The 25,859-nt window shown below is 40.6% G+C and overlaps 1 protein-coding gene across 2 annotated transcripts in view; it reads right to left on the bottom strand.

The window, feature by feature from the left end:
- Positions 1-25,859, bottom strand: part of Thsd4 (thrombospondin type 1 domain containing 4) — a 598,160-nt gene that overhangs the window by 204,319 nt on the left and 367,982 nt on the right. The window contains exon 1 of one of the 2 annotated variants that reach the window (XM_076848675.2): positions 4,661-4,732. The exons of the other annotated variant lie outside the window; for it this stretch is intronic. Within the exon in view, the coding sequence (XP_076704790.1) occupies positions 4,661-4,732 (72 nt within the window). Of the gene's footprint in view, positions 1-4,660; positions 4,733-25,859 lie in introns of those variants that run through there. 2 annotated transcript variants of the gene reach the window in all.

The raw sequence follows: 25,859 nt of genomic DNA, 5'->3' as shown, positions 1-25,859 counted from the left end.
TTATATCAGGAATAAAATTCATCTACCTAAAATAATTGGCCAGCATCACTCTCAGTGATGGAATATTAGAGTCATTCCCATGTAAGTCTGGAAGGAGTTGTGAATGTTGGCTGTCTTTGCTCTGATTCAACACTGCCTTTTGGAAAGCCCAGCAACTACAATATGACAAGGGTCAAGAAATAGGAGGCACAGGTATCAGAGAAGAAGAAAAAGGCTTGCCAGTTTTGAAGGTTGTACGCATTCACACAAACTCATAGGCAACACATAAACCCATGGCCTTGTGTTTATAAATGTGTAGGGATGGTTCTAGGAGGTGCCAAACTGTGAACCATGGCTTCATCTGGAGAGGGAAGAAGGAGCAGAAGGAATGAAGGTAAAGAGGAAACTTGAACTTTTATTCTTTTATAGTTTATTGTTTGTAGTTGTTTTTAAAATGACAGCTTTCATAAATAAAAAAAAAAAAGGATTTAAACATCAAAAGTTAGATTCAAGGCTCAGACTCAGGCCATAAGTTATCAAGTTAGTTCCACATAGTGGGTTTTGTATTTTAGAAATCAGAAAGCGAAAGAAAGGTGGAGCCACTGAGAATTGCCCACCAAGAATTAGTCATTAAGGGCATTGCGCTGGTCCTTCATTTCTACTTGAAAATAATACTCCAGGGATGAAGAGGGATCCCTAGCTTAGGAAGCAACTCTGCATTCATAATTTAATTTGACTCATTCCTTATCGGTGACAAGAAAATGTCTTAAAGCGGTGACCCAAAGGAACATCCTAAACAGATTATTTGAGACTAGATATAGACTGCCTCCAACTTTCAAAGCCACAGAGAACCTCCACTCAAGAGACCCGCTGACAGACAGATGGAATGGGTCCCTCCCACTGTATGCTTCCCAGCTATGCCTTCATTCCAGAACACACCAGGTTCTTTCTTATTTCTAGGGTTCTACGGATGTTTTCCTCTGCCTGGAATGTCCTCCCTCCCCCTGTTACACTTAAAATGCGCACCCACCCATCAGAAACAAGCTAACCAGCTGTCCTGACTGCTCCCCTTCAGAAGATCTGCTTCCAAGGTTGGCCCTTGGCTGGCATCTGGGAACATGGATTTGGGGAGGGTCCTGCCATTCCTGGAACTGCTAGGAGCAGCTCTCTGTGCCTATACTGTACAAATGGTTTATGCTGAACACCTGTTTTCCTTCTGGGTGTCTGGAAATTTGGCATATAGCAGGCAGAGGGTGCCTATGTGGTCAGTCCTAATAAAGACCCCCAGGCCCTGAGTCTCTTAGAAGCTTCTTTGGTTGCCAACACCTGCTCTCCTGCCCCAGCCACCCAATGGCCCTCTCTGTCTTTATATCCTTTCTCAGAGGCTGGACAAACACATGAACACATTTTGTGTAATGGCTGCATTTTAAACATGTTGTTCTACCACTTGCTTTCTTACCTAACAACAAATATTGAATTAAAAATATATTTACTTTTGACTTTTAATCTTACTAATGGAGATATAATTCACATCTTATAATATGCGCTCTTTAAAGTATGCGATTTGGAGTGGAGGTGTAGCTCAGTGGTAGAAAGCAGGGCCCTGGTTCAAACCCATCACAAAACAAAACAAAACAAACAAACATAATAAAAAACCCCAAACCAAACCAAAACAAAACAGGATACAATTTCTGTGATTTTTTAGTATAGCCACAAAATTGTGCAAGAATCTTTACTATCTAATTCCAAAACATTTTCATCACCACAAAAAGAAATCCTGTATCCATTAGCAGCCAGGATACTTATTTTTAATTTCGATAGGTTTTGCCATATTGCTCCATCAAAAATTTTTTAAAAATCCTTTTGACTAACTTCTGGGAATTTATTTCATACAATATATAGATCTGAATAAGTTTCCACTTGCCTCTCTTTCCCTCTCCCTCCATATAACAATATCTCACAGGTCTTATATGACAAAGTCCAGAAAAGAAAAGGCAAGTCTTCCACCCCTCCCCCCCCCCCATTATTTTGGGCATGCTGCACAGAAACTGGGTCCTGACAAGTCTCACACTCACAAGTTCACTGCAAGTCCAGCCTGACTAACCATTCCTTCACAGTTTTAAAGGATACATCCAGTCTGTACAAGTATTTGCCACCCTGACCTTGTCAAGGGCAAAGGCATTATATTGACCTCAGTGTTCTTAGTTTAAGGAAATCAGGGGCTGAAGCTATACCAGGTTGTCCTGTCCTTGTGATGGTGCCAGCCATCGGATGTCGAACAAGGCTTGCCCTCCTCCCCGCACCTGCAGGCCCCCACTTATCTGGAAGAACGGTGCACCCTAGAAAATGGACTGTGAATTGTTCCCAGGATTTGCTGCTTGGCTGCCAGCCCCAGTCTGAGAGCACAGCCAGCCAAGCAGCCCAAGGTGGACGACACCTTCTTCCCCTTTCTTCCTTTCCTCCTGTGTTTTTAGGAACGTCCAGAGGGAAGATAATTAAAACCTGCAAGAAATCTGGCTGGCAGAGAAAAAGAAAACCTTGGTGACGACGCCACATGTTTATGGGTAAGTTTTGTAAGTAACACGGCAATAAAAAAAAAAAGAGGCTCTTATAAATAAATGCCACATTCTTCAAAGCTCTGTATAAACGACATTCTTTTTAAGGAGGTAGGGGGGCTTATGCATACTCATGTTCCTTCTCCTCATTTCATTTCCAGCAATGGGAAAGGAATCCTAAATGTACAATTTCCTAGGAACACAGCAGTTGTAGAGCCAACAGCACAGAAATACACACACACTCATATATGCGTACAAACACCCCCCCTACACACACACACACACTTTCAAAGGGGGCCGGTAAAGAAAAGAGGAGAAGGTACTGGAAGATCTTTATTTCACAGAGCTGTTATCACAGAACCAAGGGGCAGAAGGGCAGGCATCTCCCCACTCCTGCTAGGGTTTTCTGACTGTTGAACACACACTTTTAACTCAAGAGAGAGAAGCTCTGCAATCCTCTCCAGTGAGTGTTGAGTGCTGTCTGACCAACATCAAGATCAGGGTGAGCCTGTGTAATCCCCTTTCATTATTCCTCTGCTTTAGTGATTGTAAGGTGAAACAGAGCCGGCTGCCTCTGGCATGTGACACAAGGCTCAGGGACTCACATTCCAGAGTGGCCCTCCCCAGGAACCAGCTGCGGGCAGGTAACTGAAGCAGCCCTTGGCCTTGCTGTTAATAAGAGTAATTGGCACGCCACTGAGGGGCTGCTGGAACACAGTGATTTTCTCAGTAAGGGGGTCTCCCTTGACCATATGTGCAGGCAGCGGTGATAGAAATATTTTCCATATGAGCTTTCCCCTCGCCTGCTTAAGTGCTCAGGGCTGAGTTAGGCCAGCCCATTTGTCATTTACTCTACACAGTAAAAAATCAACAGGGAAGTTGCGAACCTCAGCTACAACTAGAGGGCAATGGTCTGCTTTCAGCTTCCAGCATCACTAACCCATTCAGTTCCTCCAGTTCCCATTCAAAAGCTCGATCCCCCCACAGGCCCAGCCTGTATCTGGAGAGCAGAGGACATGGGTAACTAGTAGGCGAAAAGCCTACAACAAATGACCCGTTGCTGCACGCCTCAGAGCCGCATGTCTATTTTGAACAGAGCAACAAGCCTGCTGAAACCACAGCTGGCTCTGTAGCCGGGCTGGGGACTGCTCTCACTTCCAGATCTCTCAGAAAAGGGAAAGTAATTACATTAGGCTTTCAGAGCCAGCTTGGTCCCTGACAAGGCTAACAAAAGGCGAAGCTGTGAAGTGGCCTCGTGGCCTTTTCTAAGAGATACACTTTTCACTTGGCTTTTCAAAGAGGAAGACAGATTTGGGAGAAAGGCTGTCCCTTCATACTCAGGCATCGGTCTCTGAGCTTTTCCATCAAGGCAAGGAGTGACAGGAGTGGAGGAGGCAAACTGGTCACAGGCTTATTTGCAGGTGAAGCACTGAGTGCTTTCTCTCTGGGCTGAGGATCATCCCTTCCAGTTCTCTGCCTGTATCAGAAACTGGCTCCCAGAGGTCTCAGGAATGTTAAAAAAAAATGTAACCAGTAAACACATGAGCTAAACCAATAAGAGTAAATCATCTTCATGGCCTTAAAACATGCCTCTCTCTATGGTAGATCCAAGCACACTCCTAGCCCCACTGGACATCACTGTCCCTCTTCAAACCTACGATAGAAAGTTATGCACAGGTCCTCCAAGCACATCAAAGCAAAATAAGAGAAAAATGTGGTGTAGAAGCAGGAAAGAAAGACCAATCCCTCTTGCACGCATATTCTCTCTGCAGCACTGGAGAAAATTTCCCCAAAGGGAATTTCCTTTCCTGCCTTTATACCAGTCCCTACTGGAATCTGACATACCACATATTTTGTTCTGCAACAGCATCTGTCACCCAGGCCAGCTCCCCAGTGTGGCAACTATACAGACAGGCTCAGAATGAAATTTTAGAAAGTACAGGATTCTTCAAGAAGAAAAGAAGTCTTCATATAAGAAAAGGCAAGAGAAGCCTAAAAAAAGCAATAGCAAGCATTATTCTCTGCACACCATAAAAACCCATTGCCTGATCCCTGATGGTAGATAGAAGATGAAATTTAATGCTGACAAAAGTATAACTTCTGACAAGATATTTTATTTGGCTTACCTCTCCCCCAGGTCTTGCTAACATTGCTGTTTGAACGTGGAACAATGTTAATATCAGGTAGCTGACAAACATTATTACCCAAAGTTAGAGCTACCCTAGAGGAGAACTCCGTCTGCCAAGTGCTAACAGCTAGCAGATGCACTTGTGTCTCGGGATTCCAGCCCTGGAGTTCCGCTAGGCACCGCGCTGGTTCCCTCGGCTCTCCCTCACTGTACTACCCGGCGCTCCGAGCTCAGCCTCTGCTCTGAAGAAAACTGGTAAGCTGATCTCTTCATGTAATAACTTCTCCCGGCTGGGGGAGGGGACAGGAGCCAGCTGGGAGCTGGGGGGCTGCCTTTAACAGAAAGCAGAAAGGGGAGGGACAGAAATGATCAATGTGGAGGTCTGCATCTGGTCTCATTCATAAAAAGGGCTCCAAGGTAAGCACTTCACATGCAGGGAGACAGCCCCTGCCTCATCAATTGAGGTAGGCAGGAGGCAGCGAACTGCAGCAGAATGAGCTCCAGGCTGGGAGCTGGGAGGCTGGGGCCTTCCTAGTCCAGGATCTGGGGCTGACAAGAGCTGTGTGTACTGGGCCAGTTGCCATCCCTCTCTGGGTACAGTTGCTTGTTCTCACTAATACAGTCAAGCGTGGGTGGATGATTTCTGAATTCCCTTTTAATTCTGGGTTGATGGTGACAGAGACCTAGGCAATCTGAGTTATGCATTATGAAGGGCAGCCTCCAAGGGGAAAGAAGTCACCAGGGTGCTGTGTGTTTGTGCAGCAATCATATGGATGTGAATGGACCAGAGTTGGGGAATCCACTATATCTTCCTCTTGCTGCATTTCTAGGCCACTGTGTCTAATTACTGTTGCCTGTAATGTAAAAAATAAGTGGTAAGGTGGGAACAAGTGACTCCCAGGTATGAGGTAAGGCTAGCAGAATGCATGGAAATGCAGGATGGCTTTAAAGAAATAAAAGAGCTACCTCTTAGTTGGCTCAGAATGACCATAAAAATGGTGGTTGGGGACAGGAGGAGTGTGGGGAGCAGGATGGAGAACAGGCCTTGCTAAAGCTGACACAGGTCCACTTGAGACACAGTTCAGGGTCAACTCTGATTCAATGCCATAGCAAGGATCATGTTCAAAATGGGTTGAAAACTAAGCAAGTATTGGATTCTGCTAGAATGGGCATATGAAACCATTCTGAGGTTGTTGGTGTCTACAGGGGACAGAGTGACTGCATGGAGCAGTGGAAACAGCCCAAGAGTCCTAGAATCAGGCAGGTGTCACTTCAAACCCTAGTTCTCCTAACTCCCTGTGGGTCTCTGGGTGAGACACCCCAGTGAAGCCCAGTCACTCCTCCTGTGAAGTAAGACCCCCCAATGGTCAGGATGATTTACCAAGAGATCACTTAGGCACAAAATTGGCATTGTTCACGGCACAAAGTAAGTGCTAAAGACACGGGCTTTTCTCTTTGATCTGAAGTAAGTATTGGCACTCAGTCCCAGAAAGTAAATTAACAAACACTTGAAAAGCCTTAGGTTATGGGCATTTCCCTAAATTAATGAGAAAACTTTAAACCTAACTGCAGGTTTTAGTCATCTTAGAGTTTATTATCACCAGTAACATGATGATTTACTGGTGAGGAGTTTTTCTGGGGTCCTGGGGAGGCAGCTGAGTAAGGGGGACTCACAATCACTTTTTTCAAGTCTGTGAGAGACAGAAGGTATGGTGAAGGGGGAAGAAGGAAGAAATGCACCCTCCTCCCCTCTTCTTCCTCCTTATTCATTATTATTATTGACATTGGGTCCATTCTGATACCAAACCAAAGAGACACTGCTGTTGACTCAGTAACTTCCCAGAAATGAAGGAATTATTTAAGAAAGTTAAAGTTTTTGAAAGACCAGGGTGTTTCTTAGCCAATGGTTAGGAATCTTTCTAAAAAGGGCTGGATAGTAAGGATTTTCAGTTTCGCAGACCATATGGTTTCCGTGATGACTACTCAACTCCACCATCACAGCACACAAGCAACCATATATGGGTATAGTTGCATTCCAATAAAACTTTATTTATAAAGAAGGTAGCAGACCAGATTTGGTTGTAGTTAACCAACCTCTGGTCTAGACACTTGCCAATCACCCTTCAGTCCATTGCAGTGGACATCTCTGACATCTCTGCTCCACTACAAGGGCTCTGAAAGTGTCACCAAAAGCCCCTTTGGTCACAAAATACAAAGGATAATTTTTCAGCTTTTATGTAATTTGACTTCTCTGCAGCATTAGCATGCTCTCTTTTTTAAAAAAAATATTGTGGTAAAATATATGCAACCTAAAAGTTACCATTTTAAACATTATTAAGTGTACAAATCTGTGGCATTAAGTATAATGTTGTGCAACCATTACCACTATTTATTTCCAGAACTTTTTCATCATTCCAAGCAGAAACTTTGTACTTATTAAACATTACCTCTCTACTTCCCATGGTCTTTGGCCTCTACTAACTTTTAATCTTCTTTCTTTCTCTCTGAATTTGCCTGATCAGTATTTTACATATGTGGAATCAAACATTCATTGTCTTTTTTTGGTCTGACTTATTTCACTTAGTACAATATTTTCAAGGTTGATCTATGCTGGAGTGTATATCAAAACCTCAGTCCTTTTTAAGATTGAGTGATATTCCATTGTACAGACACATCACATTTGTTTATCCACAGATCTGCTGATGGATGCTTATATTGTTTCTACCTTTTTGGCTATCATGAATAATCCTGCTCTGAACACAGGTGGTTATGTACCGGTCTGAGTCATAGCTTTCAGTTCTTTTGTATATATGTATATGCTGGATCATATAATAGTCCTATGCTTAATTTTCTGAGGAACACCAAATTGTTTTATACAATAATGGCACTATTTGACAGTCCTACCAGCAATACACAAACGTTCAATTTCTCTACATGCTTGCCAACACTTATTATTTTCCATGTTTTGATATTAGCCATCTTAGTGGGTATGAAATATATGTTCTCCTTTTTGAACCACTGTGTTCCCATAGCTTCTTGGAAATCACTCTAGTCTTCTTTTGCCTCTGATTAGCCAACATTGTTTGATCATGTTTTATCCTTGGAAGGAAAGAAGGATGGTAAAAATACCATGACTCTCAAGTTCTCCACTCCATCCCAAGGACCTAGCCAAGTTAAGAGAACAATGGGATCAAGCCTGGGTCAGAATATCCAGATAAATGTTTTCTAGAAGGATGCCGGCTTTCTATCATGTATGCTGGTAATTAGGGAAAGTTAGTGTCATCTGTTGGAAGCTGCCTTCTCACATGCAGCTTTGCACTTGGGCTGCTGGTCATAGGGGGACAAAGCAAGGTAAACCAGTATTTCCACTGCTTCTGTGGCCCACCTTATAAAATCCCTCTTCCTGTGATAACTGGCATGAAACAGAACACCTTGACTGGATGCACACAGCTGGTTGCCACTGGATAGAATGGTGAGGGATGGGAGGCACTATTTTCTGGTGAAGCACCAGAGCCACCATGTAAACTAGAGGTGCACCTGTCCAAGCCCTTGCCACCAGTCTTCCTGTAAAAGCACCTCTCCAGCCTGTTGCCACTAGACTGTCCCCATAAGCATTTTTCAATAGACCTTATGTACCACATTTCATCTCTTGGTGTCTCCTTTGGTCTCTCAGCCACCTATTCCACTGGCCTAGCACAACTGAATCATGGACAGTATAGAGCACTATAATCCTAGCATTATTACAAGAACTTTTCAGATAGTATCTCCTAAAACACTGATAACAGCCTTATTGGACTAAATAACTTGCCCCACGTCACACAATGAGTAATAAATGGCAGAGTCAATGTTCTGCTCCAAGCAGCCTGCCCCAGAGTCAATCTCTGCATGGCAGCATTGCAATGCCACCATTTTCTGGACTCTCTCCATTCTCCTTGACGTCTCCTGGGCCAATTTCCTAAATGCCTGTGTGCTAGGCCCTCTTTTTCCTCTGTCCGCCTTCCTTGGGCCATCTCATCATTTCACTGTCCTTAGCCACCCTTTATATACCCATGATTCTGACGTGCAGGCCCACAGACCCAGGTACCTAGTGGATGTGAGGCTCTCTCTAATGTTCCAAATTCGATGGGTCTAAATCAGAGCTTGCCTTTCCCTGAAACCTGTTCTTTCTGCCATTCCCTCCATCTTCATGAATAACATCATTGCCCATGACTCCCAGAGGCTGAAACCAGGCTGTTGTCCTGGTCCTTCTACCTCCTGACTTCCTCACCCAAACCATTGCCAGGCCTTTTTACATTTCCTTCTCGAGTCTCTCCAGATTCCTTCCACCCTTGCTCCCATCCTGTCTTCTACCATTTCTTCTTAAGAAGAAATCTCCTCTCATCTGCAGCAACCTCCTTGTTCTGTCTTTTCTCTTTCCAGCCTCCTTTCCCAGCACAACCATTGAGATTCTTCTCAAAAGTGAGTCAATCATGTAACTCTTCTAATTTGTTAAATCTTTTTATTCTGAAATAATTATGTATTTACAGAGAAGTTGGGAAGATCGCACAGAGCGTCAATATTTTCAAGCAATCTCTTCCAATATTAACATCTCAAATGACTATGGCATATTTATAAAAGCCAAGAAGTTAATATTATTACAATAATATTAGCTAATTTTATGAGCATTTTAATACTCATCTGCAGATCTTGCCTGTGGCAATTATTACTATAGTGTTCTAATAGTGGTTTTCTGTTTCCCTCATGCTTTCTATATTTATTAATCAGAATTCATAAGAATGGAAGATTTGTCCCTCCTTTCCCATTAATTTATTAGTTCCATAATTTATAATTGTCACATTAAGCATGGGAGTATAAGACTGCAATGTGGTCTCCTCCTGCTCATCCAGCTTACTGTCCCTGTCTTCTGCTCACACACAGCCATTTTGAGCCTCAAGAATTCACCCTAAATGTCCATGTCCTCATGCTCCATGTCTCCTCTCACGCTAGCCTCTTCCTGTAAAGTGTCATTCTCTCAAACTTGCCGAGTTAGAGCTGGTTGCTCTTTGCCTCTGAAAACTCAGCTCAAACTGTTTATAAGCACCAATTATTGGAAACCACTTAAACGTTCATTGGTAAGGACTAATTTGTGACATCCTCAAAATGAGACACTTTGCAACACTTAAAAAGAAAAGGGACCAGGATTGTGGCTTAGTGGTAGAACACTTGCCTAATATACATGAGGCACTGGGTTCGATCCCTGGCACTACATAAAAAAAATAAACAAATAAAATAAAGGTATTGTATCCATCTACAATATATATATATATCCATCTAATATATATATATATATATATATATATATATATATATATATATATATATAGAGAGAGAGAGAGAGAGAGAGAGAGAGAGAGAGAGAATGGGCGGGGGGAGATTGCTTCCAGTGTAATGATAGGAAACATATCCAAGACTTATTTTTAAGTGAAAAAAAAAGTTGCACAACAGTATGAGTAAATCTTGTTTTTTGTGGGTGCATGTTTTGAATTGTTTGTATATGTATCAACTCTGTAGAAAAACACACTTGAGGCCATCAATAATGGCTATCTGTAGTGGGGAAAGTGAGTAGTTTCAGGGCAGACACAAGAGGGAAATTTACTACTACGTATCTGTGCTGTTTCATATGGTGGCGATAGACACATATGACTACTGAACACTTGAAACCTGGCCATTCCTACTCGCAATATAGTGTAGTTTTAAGATACACTTTGTACCAATTTGAAGGTCTCATTAATATGTTTTATGCTGGTTAATAGTCAAACAATATTTTGAATATGTTGGTTCAAATACAGTACTAAAATTAATTTTTCAATGTAGTCATTAGAAAAAATGTAAATCACAAATATTTTTATTGGATAGCCCTTCTGTATGCTCTTTCATACTGAACTGTCAAATGTGAATGTATTCCTATTGAAAAAATAAATAAAATAATAGTAATCCAAATGTATCAGTATGGAATGTTTTTCCCTCTTGTCCCACTTATTTATTAATTCCATCATTTAAACTCACCTTCTTCTCACAATTTTCTCCAAATTATATACTTAAGTGTTACCTTTTCAGGCTCCCTACCCAGCTGAGGGCAGTGCCTTGGCCTCAGTCCCCAGCCATCCTCTGATTACTTCCAGTGAAGACCTATCACGGCATATTGTAATTGCTAACTACTGTTAGCCATTCTTCTTGTAGAAGAGATCTCTATATATTGATGAAATCTGCAATATTGCAGATTGATGCAATCATCAATATATAGAGTGAGCCCTCAATGACAGAAGACATGCCTTTCTCTGTGTCCCCAGACTCAGCACATAGTCCACCTCACTCAGTTTGTGCTGAGTAGGGGAAATGTGTGCCAAAGTGGGGTCTGCCAGGAAACTCCTCTGCTTTTGATGGGAGGAGAGGCGTTCTAATGGTGCATCTTAAAAACCAGGGAGGGGACAAGGGAAAGGAAAAATTCCCAGAAGGTATATCTTTTAAGGAAATGCAAATAATTTCCACTTTAACTTTTGGGTAACTGAGGTAGGGAAAATATAAGTGAATGGGGGGAAAGTAAAAAAAACAAAAAATAAGGAAAACAAATATCTGAAGTCCAAAGCCACCTATGCCATGTAGAATATAATAATGCACTTTGTTTTACTAACAAAGAAGAATAAACCCACAGCAGATTTTCTTCTCTGAGGCTATTTAACTTTTCATAAAGAATGTCCATCCCTCCGTGAAGGATGAAGGAAGTGTAGCCTCTTCACAGAGTATATACTATACACTGAAACTGTACAAACTGTTTTTTCTTTAAATATGCTTACATTGTGTGGAATAGGTGGAAAAAGTCCTTGTCAGGGAGGCGCTGGGCTGTCCATTAGGGAGCTGGCCACTCTGCAGGATAGCAGGAGCAGGTGTTAGTAATTAACTCTCCCTTTGTGTGAACCAAGGAGCCATTAAATAGTCACAGAGGTGGGGAAGGGAAAGCACTCAGCTGCTGCTTTTCCAGCAACAGCTCTACAACAAAGAGAGTCATTGGGCCCTTACCTTTCTCTGGTTTAGACCAAAGCCTGGCTGTATTGGCACCTGTGACCAGCAGGTAGCCATGGGGTCATGCCCAGCCCCTCAAGGGTTCATTGAAAGGAAGCCTATGTGGCTGACTCAGCTGAGTGAGGACTTTGCAGTAGAGATAAGAGAGTAAGGCCAAAGACACCACCAGGAAGATGTCCACAGAAAGCACACCAGGTAGGATCCTAGCCATGAGAGCACACCAGGGCATTCAGAAGGTGTATCTGGACCATTCACAGGTTGGCCGTATTCTTTATTTCAAGTACTATCTGTAAGGTAGGGGGTCTCAAGATGTGGTTCCTGGATCAGCAGCATCTGAGAACTTGTTAGGAATGAGAATACTTGGGCCCCAACCCCGATTACTGAATCAGAAATTCCAAGAGTAGAGCCTACTGCTTTGTGTCATAACATCAGTCATGTGCTCACTGAAGTATTCTCAGCAATGATCTCTGCTCTGATTTATTACTATAAATTTCTGCTAAGCAATAATTCTTTGTCTAATAACCTTAATTCAAATTTAAAGTATTATTTCAAACTTATTTTGAAGTAATACTTTAATAATTTGAATTAAAATATTAAAATATAGCATGAAGCTACAATAATTAAAAACAGTACCAACAAAACTCAACTCCAAGTGGGTCAAGGACCTAGGAATTAAACCAGAGACCCTGCACCTAATAGAAGAAAAAGTTGGCCCAAATCTTCATCATGTCAGATTAGGCCCCTACTTCCTTAATAAGACTCCTATAGCACAAGAAATAAAATCAAGAATCAATAAGTGGGATGGATTCAAACTAAAAAGCTGCTCCTCAGCAAAAGAAACAATCAGTGAGGTGAATAGAGAGCCTATAGAATGGGAGCAAATTTTTACCACATGCACATCAGAACAGCACTCTCTAGGATATATAAAGAACTCAAAAATCTTAAAAACAACAATAACAAATAACCCAATCAATAAATGGGCCAGGGACCTGAACAGACACTTCTCAGAAGAGGATATACAATCAATCAAGAAATATATGAAAAAATGTTCAACATCTCCAGCAAATAGGGAAATGCAAATCAAAACTACTCTAAGATTTCATCTCACTGCAGTCAGAATGGCAGCTATTAAGAATACAAACAGGGAGAAGGGGAGTTGCACGAAGATGGGAGGAGAACCTCATTGTTTTACAGAATACATATATGATGTTGTAATGAGTAAAAGAAAAAAAATAGTGTGTTACATTAGATTGGATAGAGAGAAAGGATGGGAGAGGAGGGGAGGAGTAGGGAGAATAGGAAGGGCAGCAGAATAGAATAGACAATATGATTGATGTATGTACATTCCATGTATGTATTATATATCAAAATGCATTCTACTGTCATGTATGACTAAAAATAAATAAATAAATAAAAATTTTTAAAAAAGAATACAAACAACAATAAGTATTGGAGAGGATGTGGGGAAAAAGGCACACTCATACATTGCTGGTGGGACTGCAAATTGATACAGCCAATCCTGGAAAGCAATATGGAGATTCCTTAGAAAACTTGGAGTGGAACCACTATTTGACCCAGCTATCCCACTCCTTGGTTTATACCCAAAGGACTTAAAAACAGAATACTATAGTGATGCAGTCACATCAATGTTTATAGCAGCACAATTCACAATAGCTAAATTGTTGAACCAACCTAGATGCCCTTCAATAGATGGATGGATAAAGAAACTGTGGTATATATACACAGTGGAATATTAATCAGCATTAAAAGAGAATAAAATCATGGCATTTGCAAGTAGATGGATAGAGTTGAGAATATTATGCTAAGTGAAGTAAGCCAATCCCCAAATACCAAATACCAAATGTTTTCTCTGAAATGAGGATGCTGATCCATAATGGGGACGGGGTTGGGGGGCATGGGAGGAAACTTCAGATAGGGCAAAGGGGAGAGAGGGAGAGGGAGGGGACAGAGGGGTAGGAAAAATGGCGGAATGAGATGGATATTATTACCCTAAGTACATGCATGAAGACACGAATGTGTGACTTTACTTTATGTACAAACAGACATGAAAAATCATGCTCTATATGTGTACTATGAATTGAAATACATTCTGCTGTCCTATGTAACAAATTAGAATAAATAAATAAATAATTTTTAAAAAACAGTGCCAAATATGACTAGTGAAGAAACAGACAAATCGTTTACTTAACATGTAAAAGGATTTGGTGTGCAATCAATGAGTCAATTCAATTCAACAGGAAAGGATGGAAAAGGTTGGGAATATGGCTAACCTTTGGGAAGTAAATAAAGTTATTTTTCTAACTTATACCACATGCCCGTATAAATTGCAGGTGGATTAAAGATATTATGCAAATAATATACATATGGAAAGATTAAAGGAAAATAGGTCAATATTTCTATACATTGAGGAAGGACTTAAAAAAATTTTTTTTTTAGTTGTAGATGGACACAATGCCTTTATTTATTTATTTATTTATTTATTTTTATGTGGTGCTGAGGATTGAACCCAGTGCCTCACATGTGCGAGGTAAGTGCTCTGCCACTGAGCCACAATCTCAGCCCCATAGGGAAAAATGCAGAAATCATAAAAGGAAAGATTTATATATTTCTGTATATTTTAAAAATTCTGAAAGTCAAAATTACCATAGATAAATTAAAAGCCAAAATACACAGCATTAATGAAATCTGACAAATGCATATGAAATTGCAATGTGAAAACGGCTGCAAAGAAAAGATAGGTGGATATGTAAGAGGTTTGGCCTCATTAGGAAGATGGCTTGGGATAGAAGCAATAATGGCTTTAAAGAAAAACCAGAGAGCGAACAGGCTTCTATGAAAAGAGAGTGAGCAAGAGGGAGTTCAGAGTCTGTTTGGGCAGAAAAGACAAAGGGAGGGATGATGAAAAAGAGTTTTGTCTTGTTCCTAATAGAAACCTATTGTAAGGAAAGTGGCAGAAGTTACAGGACAAGATTTGCATTTTGCAAAGGCCACCATATTGTGTGGGGAAAGGATTGGAAGGAGACAAGAGAAGAGCTGGGAGACCAGTTAGATTATGCCTATAGTCTGGATGAAAACAGATACGAGCTTAAAGCAGGATGGTGGAAATAAATGAAAAATTTCAAAACAAACTTACAATAGACATAATGGAAAAAGATTCATGTTCATAATCTATCTTTTAAAAATCTCACAAATCAGATAAAGGCAATTTTAACAGTGAAATGTTGGAGGAGATGTCCGACCATAGGAGATTTGCAAACTCCACTATGGCATACTCCCCAAATGAAATCCTACCCAATCAATTAAGATGAATATGTCATGTATCTATTGATATTGGCACATTTTGCTGTAGGACAGAAGTAGGCCACATCAGTGGGGAAGTACAGTCTTTTTCAAGAAATGAGTTCACAAGTGAATATCCACATGCAAAAGAATAAAGTTGGACCCCTACCTCACACCACACACAAAAATTAACTCAAATTGGATCCCAGATTGTACATCACGATGACTGTAGTTAATAAGAATACATTGTATACTTGAAAACTGCTAAGAGTAGATTTTAAGAGTTTTCACCACACACAACAAATAAAAACATGAGGTAATTAGCTATTCCACAATGTACACATATGAACACATCATATGATAAATCATAAAATAGTTTTTATTTATCAAAAAATAAAACAAATTAATGGATCATGTATTGGGGTAGCCCCCAACGAGTTCTAGATTTATGAATATGTTACATTAAGTGGGAAAAGGGAATTAAGGTAGCAGATGGAATTAACATGGTTGATCGGATTACTTTAAAATAGGGAGAGTATCTTGGATTATGCAGATAGATCCTTAAACATGGAAGAATAAGACTGATGAGGAAGTTAGAATAATTGGACATGAGAAGAACACAACCTGGCATAGCTGACTTTGAAGATGTAAGACAGCTATGTCCAAGCACATGAATATGTGAGCAGCCTCTAGTAGCTGGAGGAGGCAAGAGGATAGGGATTCTTCTCTAGAGCTTTGTCAGGGCACAGTCTTGTGGATACCCTGATTGCAGCCTAGTGAGACCCATTTTGAACTTCTAACCTCCAGAACTGTAAGATGATAAATTTGTGGGCTGGGGCTGGGGCTCAGCTGTAGTGCACTTGCCTGGCACGTGTGAAGCACTGGGTTCAATCCTTAGCACTACATATAAATAAATAAAATAAAGGTCTATCAAAATTTAAAAAAATTTTTTAAAAATGATAAATTTGTGTTGTTTTAAGCCACTATGTTTGTTTAATTTGTTACAGAAACCATAGACATTAATATTAGGCCTAAATGTAAGAGCCTAAAACTTTAAAAACTGTAGAAAAAAACACAGGAGTAATTTCATTTCCTTGGGTTAGGTGAAGACTTCATAGGTATGTTACCATGAGTGACAGAGGAAAAAATAAAACTTTATCAAAATCACAGACTTGTGCTGCTCGTAATATTATCATGATATTGAAAAGACAACCCAGAGAATGCATAAAATATTTGTAAATCATGTATAATAAGGAACTTGTACCCAGAATACATAAAAATTCTTGCAACTTAATAATAAAAAAATAAAACAACAGCCCAATTTAAAAAAGGGAAAATATTTTGAGTAGACATTTCTCCTAAAAGAAAAAACAAACAAACATATGAATAGCCAAGGAGCATAAGAAAAGATGCTCAATATCATTAGTCAATAAAGAAAAGCAAATCAAAGCCACAATAAGATATTACTTCATAACCACTAATCAAAAGTACAGGTGTATGGAGAAACTGGAATTCCTATATACTATTGGTGATAATGTAAAATGGTACAGCTTGGAAAACAGCCTGGCAGAAGCACCATGAAGTGGGAGTTCATAATCCACTTGAATCTAATATATGTAATACGAGATGTCAAGAGCTTTGTAATATTTTGAACAACCAATAAAAATAAATAAATTAAAAAAATTTAAAAAAATAAACAAAAATATGGGGAAAAAAAAAGTTAAAGGTAGAATTACCACATGATCCAGTAATTCTACTCTTAGGTATATTCACAAGAGATATGACAACATGTGCTTGCACAAAACCTTGGACATGATTGCTCACAGCAGCATTATTTATGAAAGCCAAAAAGTGGAAACAACTCGAATGTACCTCAACTAATAAAAGAATAAATAAATGTGGTATATCCATACAACAGATTATTATTTGGCTATAAGAAATTAAATACTCATACAAGTCTCATGACGGATGAGCCTTGAACATGACATGCTAAGTGAAGGAAGTCAGTCCCAAAAGACGATTTGTTGAATCATTCCATTTATATGAGAGATCCAGAATAAGCACATTTACAGAGACAAAAAAAAAAAAAAAAAAAAAATAGACAGAATGGTTTCCTAGGCCTGAGACCCATGAGGAAGAACTGGGAGTAACTGCTAATGGGTATGGGATTTCTAATGGGTGATGAAAATGCTCTGAAGTTGGACTGTGGTGATGGCTGCAAAACTCTGTGAATACACTAAAAAACACAGAATGGTACATTTTTAAATAAGTGAATTATATAGTATATAAATTAGATATTAATAGAGCTTTTTTTCAAAGAAGGTCATAATATAGCACCCTTTTGGGTAAACATGTTCTTATTTTTAAAATTTCAGTTATTGTCTAGTTTTTTTATAGTGAGCAAAAAATAAATATAGTAATCCTCCCCCAAATTATTCATTTAGAAAAACAATGAAATAAATATGGGAAAGACTATGAATAAGCAACTGGCAAATGAAGATATATGGATGCAATATGAAAATGTGATATGAAAAACAGTTTAACATCGGTAGTAACTACAGAGATGTAAAATCAAATAACATGTGGTTTTGCTGAGGTAATACACTGAAAATAATTTCTTTGAGTGATAAATATACATTATTGGTAAGTGTTTAGGGAGGGAAGTGGGTGGTCTGACACAGGGCTGGCAAGATTGTCAGTATAGGTCCTTTAAGGGCCAGGCTTCTTTTATTGTTTTTGGTACAAGGGATTGAATCCAGGGGTGCTTACCCACTGAGGCACATCCCTACCCTTTTTTATTTTTAATTTTAAGACAGGGTGTCACTAAGTTGCTTAGGGCCTTGCTAAGTTGCCAAGGCTGGCTTTGAACTTTCTATCCTCCTGCCCCAGGCTCCTGAGTCACAGGATTACAGGCATGTGCCACAATGCCCAGTTTGTGTTATTTCTTTGATACTGAGTCTTAGTCCCTAAGGTCAGCTTAATTGAATGCAATAAGCACACAATTCACATGGAATCAAAACAGGATCTTAATCAACAGATCTGGGGTGGGGCCTGGGAGTTTGAATTCCAATAGACCCTGGTGATACTGGTGTCCTTGTTACCTGGTGTCCACACTTGGAGTTACAAGGCTCTAAGCAGGAAATATCAGAAGGTTCAATAATGTATAAACTTTGAATGAACATCAGTTACTTTTCTAGGAATGGCATGGAAAGTTTCCATCTTGGAATTGTTTATAATAGTGAAAAATTTTAATATACATGTTTAATTACAGTATCTCAGTTGCTTTATTGTATATTTTTTACTAAACTTAATTATAAAAGTAATGTGATATAATATTCATTGATACCAACTAGTGTTTACTATATTTATGTGACAATTTTGTTAAGTGAGGAAAAGTTACAAAAAAAGATTTTGTGGATAAAACCATTTTCATTGTAAATACATATAGAAAATATGATTAGAAGGCTATTCTCCAGCATGTTAATGCAAGCTACCTCTGAGTGGCGATTTTTACTTTCTCCCCATTGCTAATCTATATTTTTTTGGTGTTCTACCCACAAACACACAAAGTTTTTGTTATATAAGAATGAGTCTTCAATTTATTTCGATCCTGCTCAGATTGCTGGGGATTTGCCTCATGGCAACCCAGCCAAAAGATGCAACAGCTCCATCTAGAGGTTACTCACTAAAACTGCGGACACCTGGTCCCAGAAACCCAGGGAAGGTGTACAATATTGGTTCAGCAAATACAGCTCATATTGCAAAATGCACACACTTGTCGGGTGACTATCTCAGAGGACTAACTTTCCCATCAGCAAAGGTATTCATTTTCTTTGTAAAGGTATGACTTTAAAACCTTCACCAATAGGGCTGAGAAAATATTTTTAGTGGATTTGCAACAGGGAGATAAGCAATTCCTTAGTTTTCTTCTAAGGGTCTTTTCACCCCCCTCCCTCTAACATTAATTTTAATTAAATAGAGTTAATTCTCTGACTTTTGAACAGAGATGATTGTTATTTTCTGGTTTAAAAAAAGGAAAAAGCTTTGCATGTATTAACAAATTTGTCAACCATCTATATCACAAACGGATAGCACTGAATATTCTGTAGAAGAGCTCAATGAACATATGTAAAGCAAATTCTAGTTACACAGTCCTGCCTTTGAGTTCTGGCCAGTGTTAGGAGTCTTGGCATTCTGGTGGCTGAGAACCTCCTGGATCCTGTTTCTCTTCCTGCCTTGCTTCCTCCAGGCCACGGCAGGAGGGCAAGTACTAAAGTTTTCAGTAATCACCATTGCATTTCTGCCCATGACACAGCAACACTACAGTGTGACCCTGCGTGGGCCCTTCTGTTAGTCTGTAGAACTCACAGAAATTTCTGAGGATGTGGAGAAAGTACCGTAAACTGGAAAGACTGATGTTGCCATAAAAGCTCCAGGCTGGAGTTATGAGTGAGCTGGAGAAGAGAACAGGAAGGGAGACAGAGATGGTTTGCATGTCCATGGGGGGTTCTGATGCAGCCCTGGGCTCCCTCCCACCACATCATTCACCAGAGTTCAGGGTCCAGCTGTCGAATTTATGCTTCTCTTATTTGTCAACTGGAAAATATTTATGATTTTGATCTTACATATCTCCCAACGGCTCATATGCTGAAGGCTTGATCCCCAGATGTTGGTATTATTGGGATGTGGTGGAAACCTTAAGAGGTGGGGCCTCGTGGAAGGGAGTCAGATCCTGGGGGGCATGCCCTTGAAGGGGATATTGGGACCCTGGCCCCTTCCCCCCTCTCTCTTTGCTTCCTGGCCACTATAAGGTGAGCAGCCTGCTCCACCACACACTTCCCACCACAGGGTTCTGCCTGACCACAGGCCCCAAAGCAATAGAGCTAACCAACCATGAACCGAAACCCCTGAAACTGGGAGCCAGTTTATAAGTTAATTCTTTCAGGTATTTGTTCACAGCAATGGAAAACTAAGAATATATGAGGACCTAATTCAGAGAAAAGAGCTAAATAAGTGACCACTGAATTGAAATAATACCTCTCCCTGCATTTCAACAAAAGAATAATGATAACATTTAACGAGTGCTTCATTTATGCCACCATGTTGAGACCATGAACGACCATGTGGCATTCAAATCACATAACAAGTTAAAGTTCAGGTCTTTTTGCAGACGAACAGACCAAGGCTTAGAGAAGTGAAGCTCATAATCACAAAGCTAGTCAGTCAGTGGCAAAGCAGAGATTCTGATCCAGGGCCTCTGTCCCCACAGTTGAGACTCTTACTCATAGTGCAACAGAAGAGTCTTGCTGACTCCAGTTCTACCAGTCCCCATCATCTCCCCTCACTTTTTCAGTAGCCTCCTAACTGGTCTCCAAGCTGCTACCCTGAGTGACATTTTAAAACAAAAGTGGAAACATGTCATTTCCTTATTACTTCAAAGGCTTCTGATTGCCCTTAGGATAGATGAGAGGTTTTTAGTCCTGAGTTAGGAAGTCCTTAGGCAGGTTCCTGGGGCAGTAGGATCTGGCCCCTAGTACACCATTCACCACCCCCTTAATTTGCAGGTCTTTCTATAGTTTTGGCTTCTTCCTGCTGCAACATTCGCATTCACTTTTCCTGTAGCTGTAAACTCTCTTCCCTCCCTTTGCCCAGCAAGGCCTGCATGTCTTCAGGGTCTCAAATGCAAGCACACTTTTCCAGTGAGGAATTCTGACTCTCAAATCTAAGCACCCCTCCTCTGTCCACTACCCTGTTCCTTTCTCTCCTGGCCCCTGCTCTTCCTCTTTGGGCCCTTTCATTATCCACAACACAGATTCCTCATGTGTTAAATAATCTCCTCCACTAGACTATAAGGTTCACGCGGGGGTGGTGGGGGAGCACACCTTAGGCGCCAATACACACCTACTAGGCAGACACTACCCTAATTCACAGGGCTGAATCCCTAATCAAGGCACACTAGATGAGGATATAGTTTGGTGACAGGTCCTTTCAAAGGTTTCTCCAATCACTGACAAAAATGACACCACTATGTAGGAAGGGTCTGCTGCCATTTTTGTGCTGGGTGATGAATAATGGCTTTAAATACACACACATGTCATACTTACCTATAACCCATCCCTCCCCACCTCCCGGCAAACAGTAGCCCAAAGAAGACTGTTTGGCCTCCTCAATGTACAGCCAGCCACCAGGGTGACCTCTGACTGTGGGCTTCTTGTCCTTCTTCAATCTCTCATCTTTCCTGACCTCTTTCTCTTCCCCCTTCTCCCAGCCACAGGAACTAAGCTGGCAAAATGTGCAGCAGTGCCATCATGAGCAGGGAGTTCTGACTTCTGCTGACCTCCGCCTTCTAGAACCAGCCAGGGACTTGGACAGGGTGAAGGGGCATGAGCTGCAGAAGTGGCCATTTCAGAGGATGACCGCCTGTTCTGCTGGGGGCACCCCAGCTTGCATACAGAACTTGTTCACGTGTTCAGAATAATTTCTACTAAGGTATTTTATTTTATTCCTCCAACAAGGTTTAGAAGAAGATAATTTAAAGCCGGCAGCTACTAGCAAAAGTAGCCAGAGGGAATCAGTAAAAATGGCAGTAGATGCCATAGCAAAATCACCACCATCTAGCAGCATGGATGTGGGAGCCCCGGTCAGGGATACTGCTCTGAGGGTCTCTGAGGGTGGTAACTCATTCTTGTAGCACAATTTCAAAGCAGGCTCCCACAAGCCATAACCACAATTCATATTTCCTACCATCAATACACACAGCATGTTTGCGTGTTTTGAATAGATAAACCATATAATTTTTAAGGTCTTTAGCAAAAGATGGGAGGTTTTAATATTATTGTGCATGTTCTTTATTATTGGGTTAGGCATTAGGCTGAGAGGTAGATACGATCCCTATTTACTTCTCAATCCTATGGCTATGTCTCCCTCACTTCCCAGTTGATGAAGCTGAAGACAGGGAAAGGTTAAATTGTTTTCAGTGCACTTTAAGACAATATGGAAATGTAAAAAATAATTTGGATAAATTTTTAATAATTTTCTCACTTCTAAGTTGGGAATATTGTTGAAAAATAATTTCCTTTATTTCTCCTGTCTTTCTTTACTAAGCTCCACCTTCTCAACCCAGCACCTGGCATCCAGAGTGTTTACTCTAACATAAAACACAATACTGTAGTTAATCACTAACCCAAGCTCTCAGCTGAGTCTGTTAGGTGAAAAATCAAACAGACCTCTTGCTTACATAACCACAACTCATATTTCATATGAGCAACACACAACAGGTTTTGAACAGATAAACCATATAGTTAGTTTTCAGGCAATTAGGAAATTTGTTTTCCCGTGGTAACAAAGAACAAAATGGTGCCGGCACGTTCAGAAGAATGTCAGATGCTATCAGAAAAGGGGAAAGTTTTAAAAACTCATCTCTTGTTCCATCAAATTTATTAGTGAAGGTACAGCTAGCTGTTGTGACAGATAAACCGTCAAGTCTTGATGGCATGACACGTTCATTTCTTGCTTAGGTTAGAGAGTCTAATTGATACTTTGGGGAATGAATCAATGGCTCGGAACCTTTCTGTGTGTGTCCACAGGGCACTTTCAAATACTCAAAATTTTGGCTGTACATCTGAAAGTATTACAGTGAATACTGATTATAAAAATGAAAGTTTTGGGAAGTTACAGAAACTTTCTACTATTGTCACTTTATTCACTTTGTTGTCCTCCATTTGAGAACTGTTTACTGACCTGACCACATGCTTTTTTGTATAGTCATGAGAGGAAGTATTTACATATTTCAATAAATAGCTGTCTTCATGCATTTGTGCTACTATAACAAAACACTTGAGACTGGGTGATGTTAAAAAATAGAAATATATTTCTCATAATTCTGGAGGCTAGAAGTTCAAGATCAAAGTACCAGCAAGTTTGGTGCCTGGTGGGGGCCTGTCTCTATTTTCAGGATGGTGCCCTACTGCTGAGTTCTCACCTTGGCAGCAGGCAGAAAGGGAACGGTGAATCCTGTGTGGAAGCTCTTTTATAAGGACTCTAATCCCACTCACAAGGAGGGAGTCCTCGTGACCCAATCACCCCCAAAAGTCCCACCTCTTAATATGTGCCATTGGAGGTTAAGTTTCAACATTAATTTGGGGGGACATTTGGACAATACTACTAGTCATTTTTTATATATATTGTAACTTGACATGATACCTGTGTCTTACCCCATGGCATAGCACATTATACCTCATTCTGTGCTACACCCCTAACTTGTTCAGGTCAAACTACCCTCCATCCAATGCTATAAGAGAATCTATTTTACAGTGAAGCAAAAATAAATTTTCCATCCAGAGCAAAACTTGGTAGAATACCTGCGTGCCCTTGCTCTGCAATAACCCACCACTGGCTCTAGGGATTCATGTCATCTAATTGGAAATAAGTTAAATAAAAGCCACAACATTTGCACAAGTGATGTATTACGCTTCCTTTCACATACACAGTCCTTTGTCCAGCCCATAAATTTGTCTAGAGAGATTCAACATCGTGTTTCCAACATAGCATTAAGAAATAGTTTCTTTCAAGAACCAAAAAACTAAACACAACTTTTAAAAAAAGACCGAATCTAAAAACAGCTCCATAAAACTGCCAAGAATGCCTAGGTTTCTACTTGGTAGACCTTTAAGGGACTGTCTCCTAAAGAGAAAGAAGTAACTTGAAAATATTCTGCCTGTGCCAGTAATGTGTGATTTAAGAGAGGAAATACTTAGAGGCTTAAGAGACCTTTGCAGGGAGCCTGGAAGCTGGCTGCAAGTTTGAAGACATTTGCATTCCCTGGAATCCAGGCTCATTTCTCTCTGGGAACCACCAGGAAGTAAAGTCCATAAACTGAGATTTTAGAAGGACTCTGAAGCTGGCCATGAATCAGAACAAATGAAACTTGGTGCAAGTGGGTAGCAATTCATCGTGATGTTGTCCCAGTCTACAGGGAGAAAATTCAGACATTTACAGTGAAATAGTGATGGGTCAGTGAAAACGCTTTAGCATTTGATATCCGGGAACAGAACATAGCTGAACAGGGTTGGTTTCTATTTCCATGGCTCAATAGATTCAGCTATTGTTTACTGGGAATCTGCAGAGTGTCAGTGCTGGAAGCTCCTGCACAAATGACACTCAGCCCCTGACCTCCAGGGGCTCAAGGTCAACAAGGATTGGGGAAGGCTGTGAGTCTATAGGGATGTTATAGCAAAGCTACACTTAAGAGGCCAGTGAGATTTCTCTGCTTTTCAAAAACCCCAACAGATTCTGGCTTTTCAGGATGATTTAGGATGCAGACTTTTGAGTCCTGTTTCCTTTGAGCTAGAATGTTCTATCCATGGTCTAGGATAACGGCAGTCAGTTATTTCTAACTCATTACTTGGGAAAATATCCCAGTAATCCACAAAATCTTTGCATGAAGTTCTTTCTGCATTGTAAATCTCCCTGACTCTTGACTGCATAGCTTGCATGAACTTATCTATGGGCATCTTCTGACCATCTCCCCTGTTGGCTCTGTGCCCAGGCCTGATTTCATCCAGTTCCATCACTGCCTTCTGCATATTTCCATTGACAAGTCTTACCAATGTTTCAAATCCAAAACTTCTATAATTAAACCCACAGTCTGGTGGTTATGAGTGTCAGTTTTAACATTAGGCTGCCGAAAGTCAAATCCAGGTCATACCACTTAACTGGCAACTAAATTGATCTCTATGGGTCTTATGTCCTTTTTCCCTTCTTGGTACCAGGGATTGAACCCAGGGACACTTACTGAGCCACATCCCCAGCCCTTTTAATTTTTTTTGAATTTTGATATAGGGTCTCACTAAGTTGCTTAGGGCTTCACTAAGTCATTGAGGCTGGCTTTGAACTTGGGATCTTCCTGCCTCAGCCTCCTAAATTTCTGGGATTATAGGCATGCATCAACACCTGGCTTTGCCTCATGTTCTTTATCTACAGAATTAGGTGATTGATAGTCCCTATTCTTTAACACTATAAGAATTAATTGAGGTATTCCGTGTAAAATATAGCATGATATCTGATGCACAGTAAGTGATCAGTAAATATTATCTATTTTTATTATTCATTGCAAAATTGATGTCTGTATTTCTGACATTGGTAACAACTAGTTTTCTTGTAAATTTGGCAGAGTATGCTAAGGATTGGAGAGTCTAAGATTACTGTGGCCATGGCAGTATCTGCTCCTGGTTGGCCCCTTTTGATGCATGAAGAGGGATGAGAGGGTGGGTGGGAAAGGCATGTGTATAAAGCAAGAAAGTCTCTGATCTCACCCCTATCATCCTCTTCTACTCATGGAAGATACTGCTAGTCATTTACAGCACCCTTGCTCCCCCTTCCTGAGCTCAAGATCCTCTCAAGGCAGCATGAGCGTCAGCATCCAGTGGATCAAACTTGGCACACTGGAAGAAATTATCTGTCATACCTCCTCAGAAGCAGCAGCTTCTACTGTGGAGAAGGTAACAGAAAAGGAAGAAATCAAACCACAAGTCAGTTGCACAGACTATTAAAAATCAAAGAGTCAACTGGGTACGGTGGTGCACACCTGTAATCCCACCGTCTCTGGAGGTGGAGGCAGGAGGATTGAGAGTTCAAAGCCAGCTTCAGCAATGGTGAGGTGCTAAGCAACTCAGTGAGACCCTGTCTCTAAATAAAATACAAAATAGGGCTGGGGATGTGGCTCAGTGGTTGAGTGCCCCTGAGTTCCATCCCAAGTACCAAAAAAAAAAAAAAAGTCAAGGAGTCACTGTGTGAGTCTGCCAATGGTTTCTGCCAACTGGCAGTTGTGGGTGTTGGTC

The sequence above is a fragment of the Callospermophilus lateralis genome, chromosome 3, assembly GCF_048772815.1.
Source record: "Callospermophilus lateralis isolate mCalLat2 chromosome 3, mCalLat2.hap1, whole genome shotgun sequence".
Lineage (NCBI taxonomy): Eukaryota > Metazoa > Chordata > Mammalia > Rodentia > Sciuridae > Callospermophilus > Callospermophilus lateralis.
Note: the sequence above shows the minus strand (reverse complement) of the source record. Positions and strands in the feature narration are given on the sequence as shown.